Consider the following 13227-nt stretch of genomic DNA (forward strand, 5'->3'; position numbering starts at 1 on the left):
TTTTTTAAAAAAAAAGTCCTTGGATTTCGCAAATCAGGCTCTGTCCGTTTTCCCGGACTCCAAACTGAGCAGAGCAGCGGGTGGGGAGAAGAAGCGCGCGACCGGCACCAGGGGACGCCCGATACCTGGGTCTCCTTCCTTGGAAGCGGAACGCCAGGAAGCGGGACGGGTTGCGAGCCGGGGCCGCTTGGCGGTGGAACCCTCCTTTTCCTTTCGGGTCCGGGAAGGAGAGTCGCCGAGAGTCCCGCGCCGAGTCTAGTCCATTCCGAGGCACCGCGGCGCCATGGTGAGTAGCAGAAGGGGGGCTCAGCGGGCTCGGCTTCTTCGAGGGAGGGCGGGGACCAGAGACCTCTTCCTTTAGATTTATCAGTCTCCGCCTTACATTAAGACGTGCGACACCGGTATAAAGCTATTTATTTGCTTATCATTAAACGAAAGCGAGGCCCACTCACTGAGGATAAGGCTAGCCGTGCTGGCTTATGTTCTGCTCTCAGCCTGCCTCTGAATACCCGCTTGTGGGCTTCCTCTTGTTGGCCTTGCTGGACTAGATGGGCCTTTGATTGGATACAATTAGGCCCTTACGTCCTTATTTAACTTAAAAACGCATCAAAATATAAACAGCTTATGCTCATTATTATAACGTAGACAAGGCACATCTCTCATTACGCTATACCTAAGGCTGCTTCCCTGGAGAAAAAACCAAGAGCAGAGGGGTGACTTACCGTTAGTTACATTAGTACATTGCTATTTTTAGCATTTTTGTATGTTAACTACTTTTGTAGTGGTCATTTGTTTTGATTTTCTGTACACTGTTTAAGAGTTGTTGTTTTTTAATATACTAAGCAGTATAGTAGTAGTATAAATAAATAGATAATCCTATCAAGCTCAATGGGATGGACAGCCAAGTACAACTAAGCAGGATTTCTTACATCATCATCAACTGACAAAGTAGTTAAACCGGTTTGATTTTTATCTATTATTGTCTACTGCATCAATTTAAAAAATCTGAAGGTCCTTCTATGGGCAGTCTTTGACCCTTGAACCCTGGGTAATTTCAGGTATGGTAACTTCAGGTCTATATAAAAACATAAGCTAAAATAACAGTGCATAGTGTTACAATTACATTGCAATAATTGGAACTTATTAGGATGAATAGGATGATTAGTGAAAGTGGTAATAGTAAATACAAGTTCCAACTGGTTGGTTGGTGTGGGTGTGTGTGTGTGTGTGTGTGTGTGTGTGTGTGTAAACAAAGCTCTTACAAATGTTTACTGTTGACATTTTTAAAAAACTGAACATTTAATTTCCTTGCACTTTGCAGCCACAAAACGAGTACATAGAGTTACATCGGAAGCGATATGGTTATCGTTTGGATTACCATGAGAGGAAGAGGAAGAAAGAGGGCCGTGAGGCCCATGAACGCTCAAAAAAAGCTAAGAAAATGATTGGACTGAAAGCTAAGCTTTATCATAAACAGCGCCATGCAGAGAAGATACAGATGAAAAAGACGTGAGTGGGCTTTTTTTGTTCAGCTAAACTTCTTTGGTATAGTGAAAAATTGATATAGTTCAGAACTAGCTCCACTGGAAGATAAACTAATGATTACTCCTTGAAACTTACTGTTTGCCTATTACTGGGCTTTTATAAACCTATGCCAAATGTACACTTTCTTTTTAAGCACTGTGTAACTATATCAGACAACTGTTAGTCTTCTGTTGACATTAATTTTGCATAGCTTGTTCTGCTGAGTTAGTCATGTTCTCTGTTAGGAAAAACATTGTGACTAGTATAAAGCATGTGTTGATGTAACTATTTTCGATTGACTTTGATTCCCACCTGAAACTTTGCTTTTCAATTAATAATAATAATTATTTGTGGACATTCTATTTATCTAGTATTAAGATGCATGAAAAGAGAAATACCAAGCAGAAAAATGACGACAAGACCCCAGAAGGAGCTGTGCCAGCATATCTGCTGGACAGAGAGGGTCAGTCCCGAGCTAAAGTTCTCTCCAACATGATTAAACAGAAGCGAAAAGAGAAAGCTGTAAGTATTGCAGAAGTTCAGTTTATCACTATTTGTCAAGCTGTAAAAATACTGATTTTCAAGGTGGTGGCTCTGGTATCTGTTCAGGGTATGAAGTACACACATACTGTTCTCCGTTTTCAGTTTTAACCAGGCAAACTCTCCTGTGTATCCAGTGAGGAATTATTGGACTTGCCAAGACAAATCAATGACTTGCGTTAATATACTGTGTGCAGTATACTTACAGTTTAGCAACTCTCTGCTGCATATCATACTCCAAAAGCTGATTTAACTTTTACTCATGAACGTGTGGGGTTTTTTAAAAATAAAGGTTGCATATGGTTGTATCAAAACCTAGTTGGTCTAGGTTTCTGGGTAAAATCCAGTGTTGTTCAAACTCGTTCAGTGGGACTTCTCCTCCCCATGGTAGGGTCATGCACACTGCCTGGTGCTCCAGAGCAGATGAGGGGCGAGGGGCAGTGCATTGCATTGCATTGCAGAAGGGGAAATGTCCCTAGCTATGGACTTGCACCTTGTCAGAGATGACCGCCCCCAAATAAGTTTCAACACGCAGTAGCAGTATAATTCCTTTCTCTGCAAGGTAGACATTTCACGGAGATCTGGAGTAGGTAGAAGCTAAAGCACTGTACAACACTGAAAAAATCAGCTCCTGTGCAGGTGAGGGTGAAGAGGGTAGCAGCACTCTGTGGCACTGAACTTTGGAGAAGGCAAAAGCACTGTAATACATGCTGTGCTTCTCCCGGCTCCAAAACCCAGGTCACTATGAGCAGAGCCTCATGCCATAATCAGCTTTGAAGTACATAAAAGCAATAGATCTCTTCCGTCCGTTTCAGAGCCTATGAGACCTTCTGTCCCCCTAGTTCTCTGGAATGAGCAGAGGACTAAAGGCAAAGTGTTGGTGGTAATAACAAACAATGATTGGCTAGTAAATCAAGCAAAAATGTGCATACACCTGCACAACTATAGTATTTTTTTCCATGTTTTCAGATGGCAGTCAATTTTTAACAAGTAGTTAGTCTTGACTAGTTAAGACAGCATGTTGTTCATTCTAGTTGTTCTCAGACTTTAGCACTCTAACCATTTCTTGCTGTTTCTTTGCAGGGGAAATGGGAGGTTCCTGTACCCAAGGTTCGTGCTCAGGGAGAAACAGAAGTGCTCAAGGTGATCCGTACAGGAAAGAGAAAGAAGAAGGCTTGGAAGAGAATGGTTACTAAAGTGTGTTTTGTTGGGGATGGCTTTACCCGAAAGCCACCTAAATATGAACGTTTCATTCGGCCAATGGTAAATGATTTGATTGCTTGATTATTCTTTACATAAGTTGTTGCTCACTTCACGATTATCATCCTTGAGTGGAGAAAATATTAGCAGTTTCAACAATGTGGTAATAGAACATTTTTCTTTGAACTGATAGTCTTATCTACATTTCAGAACTAGGTAGCCAGTAAAACCTTTTGTTATTTGCAGGCATTGGATAGCACAGTAATTTACACACTAAAAAGTTAGCATTTAATACCAAACATCTAACAGAGACACCTCTAATTTTCTGCACTGTTAATTTGATTATTGAAGCACCATCATGGCTAGTTATGTTTTCATCTCTATTTAGTGTTACAGCAATCTTTTCTTACCTAACAGGGTTTACGATTCAAGAAGGCCCATGTAACACATCCTGAGCTTAAAGCCACCTTTTGCCTACCTATTCTTGGTGTAAAAAAGAATCCCTCTTCTCCTCTGTATACATCTTTGGGGGTAATTACAAAAGGTACCGTCATCGAGGTGAATGTGAGTGAGCTTGGTCTCGTGACACAAGGAGGCAAGGTCGTCTGGGGTAGGTATTGGAATATCAGTTACCAATCGTAATGTTAAACTTGTGTGTAGGGTTTTTTATTGCATCAATAGGGAGGGGGGATTTCCTCTCAATGCAAACAGTAACTTGAGATGAGTGATTTTCCTCAGGCCTGCAATAGGAGAACAAAATTATATTCTGCCTTCTTGCCTAACTGCCCAACACCAGCATGAAGGATACAAAATATTTTACCCCCCACTCCCATGTACAGTTCTCTTAGTCAAAGTCAGAATATATTTTTACATGTCTTGTGGTATCGTTAATTTGGCCTGAAACTACATTGTGAATGAACTAGTCTTATTTCTAGTCAAAATAAGACTAGCATCATATTACATGTTACATTAAACTGCATTGTCCATAGCTAATTGTAGGCCCCAACTCTTACATCAAGACCTGACTTAATTAGCCATTCAGTATGAAGCCTTATTATCTTCGAGCTTGGTGGAAAGGTGCACCGACAGGTGGCTATGTCTGCTGGATAACAGCCACAGAATCAGGCTAACTAAATAATGGGTTAGTTCAGAGCTCTCCTCCTTTAGGATGTGAAATTTGAAGTTCCCTTTTCTTCCAACTTATTTCCATGGGTCCTCTGTTTAAATTTCTTATCTTTTCTTTGTTTCATTTTTAAGTGCTGCCTCCTTGCCTTTAAGCCCTTTTAAGGTTTCGATTTGTCTATTTGATAAACATATCCACATATGTGGAGACGGGATTCCTTTTCATTATTTTGTGAGAGGGTGGTTTAGTGTTGTGGACCACTAACACTTCTGCACAACTTGACATCTGCACCTTTTGCATCTCTGAGATGAGGCATATTCCCATGAGAGGGAGTGAACAGTGGAAACTTCTCATCTCCACTGAGGACCAAAGTTGACTAGCCAATAGGCCATGCCTACATTACAATTGCTGTTTAGAAAATAAATGCATGAGCATGTGCCATTTCTGTGAACATAAGTGCAGCTTATTCTCACTTTAGTAAGTGCTAATATAGTTCTTTCCCATTTCAGGAAAATATGCACAAGTAACCAACAATCCAGAAAATGATGGGTGCATTAACGCAGTTCTGCTTGTCTAAGTGGCATCTTACAGTCTTGGATACACACAGTTACTTTTCCAAGGAGAACCATGACTTCCTCAAAACATTTGCAGATAAAGAACTTCTTGTGTCAAAGCATCAGTATGTGAAGTCAGGAAATGGATTCTAAGAACTGTTTTTCACTGAACATTACAATCAATAAAAGGAAACCATTGTGGGCCCAAACTAACTAATCCCAATCATTACAAGTGTTTGACTTCTTGGAAGTGGCTTATTCTGCATTTAGCAGTTAGCTAAATTCTAGGAGACTACTCTTGGTAAACACATGAGCAGAGGTCAGTTAGAATAGAACAGAAAGGACAGTAATATCAGATACTTAAGACTTCTAATACAAGTGAAGTTGATATGGGAAACACAAAGGGGGGGGATTCATATTACTGTCAGTGTTTGTGAATGCATGAAGATGGATTGCAGGCATTGGGATCAGAAACATGCAAGGCTCCTTCAGTCCAAGAAAATATTTTTTTGTCCTAAGATTTGTCCTCAATAGAGGAACCATACAAACGTCTCCCCTTGATGCTGGTAATGCTAGAGCGCGTAGTCATTTCCCACATTAATGAAGTAGGAAAGAAACGCATCTGCCACCTATTCCTAATTTTAAGGAAATTAGAAATGTGCTAAAGATAGAATTCTTTGAAAATGCTACTCAAAGGCTAATAGGTACAGAAATGCCAAATGTCAAAGCAAAGATCAAGCAATAGTTTGTGTGGAGCAGTGAAGTGAAAAGTGTTACAGCACATTTAACAAGGCCTAAAGTTTAAATACATTTGAAAGTTCCACTTGTCTACTCACTTGTTTAACTTTAGCATAATAGCCCTATATCTTGTACAGTAGGATACAGAATAAAAATTCAAACTGAAACAAAGCAGCTCATAATAAAAGAAACTGTAAAAAATACAAATGCAGTTAAATAACAACATCAACATTAATGGTTTCAAAAGCAGCAAGGCAGATCTACCGGAAAATGGCAGAGCAGAGAGCACACCCAACAGACTCATAACAGCCTTTGAGCTCAATTAAAAATAGCCAAATTGCAATGAACCACTACAGTCCTCCCTATAAACCATCCCATAGAACTGGCACCAGAACCAAGAAACCTCTTGCAGCTAGTCGGTACCCAAACTTCGGTAGGTGGAGGCATACACAGCATGGCTTCAGACGTTAAAGAAAAAGTACAGAAGTGGGTACATAAAGTGTGCTTTGTAGTTAGCTAAATAGTTTGAGGTGGACTACAGATAAGTGTTTACCTACCTTTGCCATATGCACTAGCATATATCCAAGTGCTTGTGTGGTGCATGAATACTGCATATATGGAAGTGCAGGTGGAACACTGATACCTGTGGCTTGTGTAACTATTTAAAAAATAATAATTCACTAGCTGCACATTAAACAGAAAGATTAAGCTTAAAAGCTTACAAAAGGCATCTTAAGATTTTTAGTCTGGCTAAGAATAAGCAGTCTCCATCTTGGAACTGAGTCTATAGTACATGCTAACCTAGGTTCCCCCCTCCCCCGCCATTTGCTTTTGTGTAGCAACTTGCCTCATCAAGAGTCCTGGAGACCTCACTTGCCAACAATGTTGTGGACATTTTGATTGGTCCTTAAAAAAGGTATTTCCCAACTGGATTTTGAAGTTGCACTGGCTGCCTGGGGACAAGAAACAGCCAACATTATTTTATACAAGGAAATATTTGGGAAGGTTGTGTCTTGTCTATTAGTGGGGTAGTAGAAGATGACCAGTATCATAACTCCTAGTAGTAGTAACTGGAGTACAATTTCTACCCTAGCACATCGGTTTATACAAGTGGTTTGTTTAGATGTCCTTTTTCTCATATCAATGAACTTATCACAAGGTATTGACAGAAATCATATGCAGCCCTACTTGGGATTCATTAGAACTGTTTCCATTCAGCACAGGTTATTTGATCCAGTGTTTAACATGATGTAGATGCCATGATGTAGACTAACACAAACAGTGCCAGTCTACAACTTGCAACGGGCAGCCGCTACTGCCTCCTGGATGAGCACTCAATATGGTACCCAGCAGCTGTCAGTCATGCTGGCTATGGCTGATGGGTGTCCAATCTGAAGGGCATCCTGTTAGCTTACTGCAGGGTTTACCAAACTTGGATTTCCAGTTGCATTTGGGCTACAACTCCCACCATCCCTAGCTAGCAGGACCAGCAGTCAGGGATGATGGGAATTGTAGACCAAAAACAGCTGGAGACCCAAGTTTGGGAAACCCTGGCTTTCTGAGACTACCACTGTATAAGCTATTTTGCGGGTATACATTACATACATAGGTGAGAATAAAAAGCACATTAACGTTTAGGAGAGAAGACCTCAAGCCACTGAAACCAATGAGAAAATTACAAAACAATTTTAATTACTGCTGAAACACAATATATACTAAGAAGGGTCAAACTGAAAGACACCAAATACTGTACAACAGCATCACATGAAGAGATTGACAGAACAACAATTAATGCCATGTTTGTGACAATTCCCTTAAACTGAAGACAAATCTGCAACAGTACTGAAAACAAGGAGCTGGAACCTGAACTATGTACAGTGGTACCTGTGGTTACGAACTTAATTCGTTCTGGAGGTCCGCTCTTAACCTGAGGTACCACTTTAGCTAATGAGGCCTCTCACTGGTGCCGCCACGTGATTTCTGTTCTCATCCTGAGGTAAAGTTCTTAACCCGAGGTACTACTACTGGGTTAGCGGAATATGTAACCCGAAGTGTTTGTAACCAGAGGTACCACTGTACTGCTTTTGTTTGCGTACCGAGATAGCAGCACTGAGAAACAAAGAAACAGCAAAAAAACTTATGTTGAGCTAAAAGGGCAAAACATTTTATTCCTAACACAAGATGAGGTCCTACATTATTTCATGCAACAGATTCAGAAGCAAAGCAGTTCTGCATGAAATAAAACCTTCTGAAAATGAAGTGAGCATGGGATGTAAAGCACATTTCAGACATTAGGAGAAACAGTAAGACATTCAAACATGTAGTACTGAGATCCAGCAGAACTGCACAGCTAAAAACAAAGTTGAGTCCACACACTAACATTCTTTTGGCCAGCTCCTACAACTTAAAAAGTGATTAATACTGTGTTTGAATTGTATGCAATGGTCCACATGTTTTGTAGTCACATTTGCTCTGACCTTCAGTGAAGAATTGATCCTTTTCTTCCTTTCAAAGAGTCATAAGTCTTCTATGGTTGTCTACAAAACTTCAGTGCTGAACAAGTAAATAAACTTCAAGCACTTGTTCTTCAATGTTGCATAAATTTTCAGTCACACAGCCTTCTTTCAACTTTACAGACCTGTTCTTAACTGATCCTTTCAGCATAGTTCTAGTAATTTGATGTACTCTGTAGCAATAGGTACATTTTTTAAAAATACAAGCTGGTGAAAAGGAACAAATATCTAGTTGTGGTGCTTACTAGACTGAGACCATCCAGATGTGACTCTGCAAGAAGGAGAAGCTGTAACTGCAAGGTACCCATTATCCATAGAGGGTCTTCACAACTTCTGAGATCCTGGTGTCTTCCAGATGTTTTGGAAGGCAACTCCCATTTGCCACAGCCAGCTGGGACCAATGGTGCTGTCATCCAAAACATATGGAGGGCAATGGGTTCACAAAGGCTGACTTATGTGTTTAGTTTATCAACAAAGCATGGTTTGAGATATTCTTATCTTGGTCAAATGCATGCAAACAAGAATCACTCACGGCTAATTAACATATGATAGGCTCTTCTTCTTCTTTCTTCTTTGGCGATCACTCGTAGCCGAGTAAGATTGTCTTCCATAGACACGGTTTTAACAATGAGTCCTGATAGGCTATGGCAGATGGGCAAGCCTTTCCTATGTTTGCATAAAAAGAAAAAAACTTGCTACTCCGGTTTATGCACAAAGCACCAGCTCCTGGACCCACTTCCATGAATATTATGGTACCTTAAAACACACCCAAGTAGTGTGGAGAAGCTGAGCTCTAACTGAAGAAATATACATTTGCAATAAGATGCCACCACAAACCAGTTGAAGTTGCAGAACGAAGACAAAAATTTGACTTCACTAGCAAAGTTCCATAGCTTTAAATGCAGAAGGACCAATGTATGATTTGGGGGAGAACACACACCGATTTAAAAGCACACTTAAAACTGTTATCACTGTAATCCAGAAGCCATGACAGGGATCCAGACTTGAGTCACCTCACAAAACGCAGCTTTGATTTACAGAGCAAGAAATGTAAAGTCCCACAAAATGTTTACTTTAATAACGCTTAGCCCAACACACCTAACATTCATAGCCTATATTTGTTAAAACTCTGTACACAAGGTTCTAAACCCACCCCATCATCGCCCTCAAAAACTCCAGTCCTAGTGACGTGGCAAAAGCTGCAGACAATTCTTAAATTGTCAAGGTGTTGTATTTTAGGAAAAAAGCTCTTAGTACTACAAGAGACAAGCCTTAAACGGTTTTTAATGTGCTTTGTAAGAAAGTATTTAATCAAACATTAAAAATGCTGAAGGTTCACTTGAATATATTGTTATAAACAACAACTAATATTTCTGCACATACACTTCTAATCCACAACACAGAATGTACATTGGTAGAAAAAAGAACCCCCTGAAAAACCCACTCAACTTGGCAGCTCTGTGCATGTCCCAAACCTTCTCATGACATGCTTTTTTTAAAAAACCAAAACCCAGCACTTTTGTCAAGACAAGAAAAAGAAGTTTTTAAAAAAATAATAAAGCCCTACCAGTCAACTGAGCTATTAGAAAATAGCCAGAAATTCTGTACAATCAGAAAGCCAAAACAGACCAATCCTCAGCACATTGAAATCAAAATCTTTCCACGCTATTCAAGTGAACCTTTTTATTAATAAACACTAAAAAAGAAATTGCTTCAAATTTAAAACGTAACGTTTTTTTACGAACCTTACCAATTGCCGCTACTTATAAAAAGGTGTAACCGTACAAATCTGAGGTTCTTATCTTACCGTTAACTCTTAATTACTCTTCAGTTTCCATCTGTTATTTTAGAAGCTTCGTTAGTTAAAACAATCTGCTTTATTCACAATGTGAAATAACAAGAAGACTCCCAATATAAAACAGAATTCAGGATTATCTGATCCATAGTTGGGAGTGGCTGACGCTTGACTTAATGGAAGTGGATACAGCATCCATGAAGAGCCAAAGATGCAACAGGGAACAACGCTCACAACTAAGCAGAAATAATGTCATATATTTTGCATTGTGTTAAAACAGGATTTTAATTCGCTACAAAATAATGCTCCCGGCTTGAAAAATAACTAGTCATAGCTTCTGTTCCCCATAAGCCTATGAAAGTTAACTCTGAAGTTACCAGGGTGTGTCTACTTCCACACCATAAGGGGCAGATTCACAGCATGTTCTCTAAGCTAGAACCGGAGAAGTACACATAAGAAGAACATACAGGACAAATAGGTGGCACTTACTTACTTCTAGGGGAACAGCTGTTGTAAATAATGGCTTACAAATCAAAAGCCACATCAGAAGGCTTGGTAATTTACAATTTGTCGTGTAATTTGTTTGGCCTCTCCACAACTCTACCGTGGCCTGATGGAAAGCTTTCTTTGTGGCTAAACAAACTGGGCTAAAATAGGTCCTACTATTTTTTAAAAAGACTAACCGTTTACCTCCAAATTTGTTCTCCTCATATAGTGGTTAAACACACAAAACGAATAACTGAACCGGGAAATGCAGAGTGATTTCAGTGTTTGAATACACGTGTGTTCTGGTGTTTCATGTAGTTTCATATTTTGTTTTTGTTTTGTTTTTTGTTAAGAAAAATACGGAAAGTGATCCAGCTGGGTGGAAACAATGCTCCTCTTCCCTTTTCAAATGAGCTTTCCTTTTTTCTTGGGTGGTCCTTTGTATCCTTTGGCCTTCCTTCTTAAGGTCCGCCTATCCACTACGGGCACTTCGATTTCCACATCCTCTGAACTGCTGTCTGCGGCTTTCTCAGAGGCAGGCTCAGCTGACTCTTCAGACTGTTCATCCAGTTGGTTCTTTGGCCCTTCTGGGTGATGCGAGTAAGAGATATCCTCCAGTTCAACCATCATTAAAGCGCCCTGGCCTAGAACAACGGGGGCCTCTGGAGTGTCAGAGCCTCCTTCTTCACTCTGTTCCTCCACAGAGGAAGTTGTGTTAGGAGACACATTCTCAGAAATGGTATCTTCCAGAGCCTCAGTGGTTGCTACAGAGTTCGAAAGGCCGTTGTTGGAGGGTTCTTCCTTCTCGGCTGCAGCGACAGGATCTGCATTTGGAACAAGGGTCCTTTTCCTTTGCGTTGCTTGTTGTTCCTCTTCGGGTGGAAGTTCTGCATCTGCCACACTGTCAACCTAATGGAGAAAAACAAACTCTTGTTAGCCATTTTAAGTCAAAGTCGAGGAAACTTTTTGACAATATTCTGAGGGCCACAGATGAGATTCTTAACTTTGTAATAATAATAATAATTTATTATTTATACCCCGCCCATCTGGCTGGGTTTCCCCAGCCACTCTGGGCACCTTCCAACAAAGTATTAAAATACAAGTAGTCTGTTAAACATTAAAAGCTTCCCTTGTACGGCATGCTACATTCCAATGGGCTGGATTTAATTATTATTATTATTTTTTATAATATTGCCAATGATTGTACCAACATGGCAGAGAAGAAACTCTTAAGCATCGCTTATGTATTTCCCCTCACCTTATCAGAAACGTTGTCATCACTGTCTTCAGTGGATTTTACTGACGAATCAAGGATTAATGGGACAAGTAAGGTTAGGGTTGTTTCCTCTGGATTTTCCAACTGCAGCTTTGACTCTCCATCCACCGCTTCACTTCCTGTTTGTCCTTCAGCCACTATTGAGACCTTGATAGCATCTTCCACGAGCTCTCCATTGAGTGGCTCCACTTCCATTTCCTATAAAATGGCATGTACACATTAAAATGGTGCAAAGCCACTTTTATCATGTAACGTTAACAACAGAATTCAATACATCAGTGACAAGAGTCTCAAATTATAAAAAGCATAGAAAACAACAAAAGAAAAAAATATTGCTTCCTGGTTGGATGCACACATTATTCAGTCAACTCCTTTCCCACTTGTTACAAGTAAAGCTAGGTAAAGGTAAAGGGACCCTTGACCATTAGGTCCAGTCGTAGCCGACTGTGAGGTTGCGGCGCTCATCTCGCTTTATTGGCCAAGGGAGCCGGCGTACAGCTTCCGGGTCATGTGGCTAGCATGACTAAGCCGCTTCTGGCGAAACAGAGCAGCACACGGAAACGCTGTTTACCTTCCTGCCGGAGCGGTACCTGTTTATCTACTTGCACTTTGACGTGCTTTCAAACTGCTAGGTTGGCAGGAGCAGGGACTGAACAACGGGAGCTCCCCCCGTCGTGGGGATTCGAACCGCTGACCTTCTGATCGGCAAGTCCTAGTCTCTGTGGTTTAACCCACAACACCACCCGCGCCCCTTCCAAGTACAGCTACCTTGCACATCCTTTCCATAGTTTAGATTAATATATAAACTTGACACCATGAGGGGGTCATATGTACCCTAGATTTTTCTAGATGCTTATCTCAGTGCATACAAAGTCTTCTGTCCAAGCAGAGAAGGCAATAGCAGGCAGAAGCCCATGGCTTCCTCCTCTGTCATACTTGGCAGAAAAAGGCTTGTTAGTACCTCAAACAGACAAATTGTTCTTAATATATTCAAATCACACCTCTTTATCCTCTTGCTTCTCAGATGCAGGACACATCTGTGGCGCTTCTTGGGCTGGTTGTTTCTGGTTTTCAACTAACACCTCCTGCTCACTTTCAACCACATTTTCTTCCATCTCCATCACCTCTTCCGAACTTTCAGATACACGTGCATCAGGTTCTGGTCTGTGCAGCAACAAGAACATTGAATGTGAAATACTCAAGGTATATGTAATATTGAAATGCACACTTTTAGTGTGAGGGACACAGATGAAATTAGGCAGCGGATAATAAAACAGTGTGACATACAGACAAACCCAACCAGTAACTTCATCGAACGAAACATTTTTAAAAATCAAGGAAGTATTTCATTTCAAATGACGCTTTATAGAAATCAATTTACTGCATTTGTTCCTATGAGCAGAAATTATTGATGCCAACGCCAGCCATGGATGAAAGAGCCTGATCCCGTGGCTTCTTCAGAGAATGAAAGGGGAATG

General features: G+C 40.5%; 2 protein-coding genes across 5 annotated transcripts in view; one reads left to right on the forward strand and one right to left on the reverse strand.

Annotated features, from left to right (window-relative positions):
* Positions 1-144: 144 nt before the first annotated feature.
* Positions 145-5158, forward strand: NSA2 (NSA2 ribosome biogenesis factor). Its single transcript, XM_081929455.1, has 6 exons — positions 145-286; positions 1322-1509; positions 1896-2046; positions 3148-3327; positions 3682-3874; positions 4897-5158. Exons 1-6 carry the CDS (start codon positions 284-286, stop codon positions 4962-4964), a joined length of 783 nt encoding a protein of 260 aa, XP_081785581.1. The 5' UTR covers positions 145-283; the 3' UTR covers positions 4965-5158.
* Positions 5159-9148: 3990 nt separating this feature from the next.
* Positions 9149-13227, reverse strand: part of FAM169A (family with sequence similarity 169 member A) — a 36580-nt gene continuing 32501 nt past the window's right edge. For all 4 annotated transcript variants that reach the window (XM_081929390.1, XM_081929387.1, XM_081929389.1 and 1 more), the window contains exons 12-14: positions 12751-12913; positions 11732-11947; positions 9149-11382 (exon numbers count right to left, since the gene is read on the reverse strand). In XM_081929390.1, the coding sequence (XP_081785516.1) occupies positions 10879-11382; positions 11732-11947; positions 12751-12913 (883 nt within the window). In that variant the 3' untranslated portion in view covers positions 9149-10878. The remainder of the gene's footprint in view (positions 11383-11731; positions 11948-12750; positions 12914-13227) is intronic.

This window comes from Podarcis melisellensis (genome assembly GCF_964234715.1).
Source record: "Podarcis melisellensis genome assembly, chromosome: 11".
NCBI lineage: Eukaryota > Metazoa > Chordata > Lepidosauria > Squamata > Lacertidae > Podarcis > Podarcis melisellensis.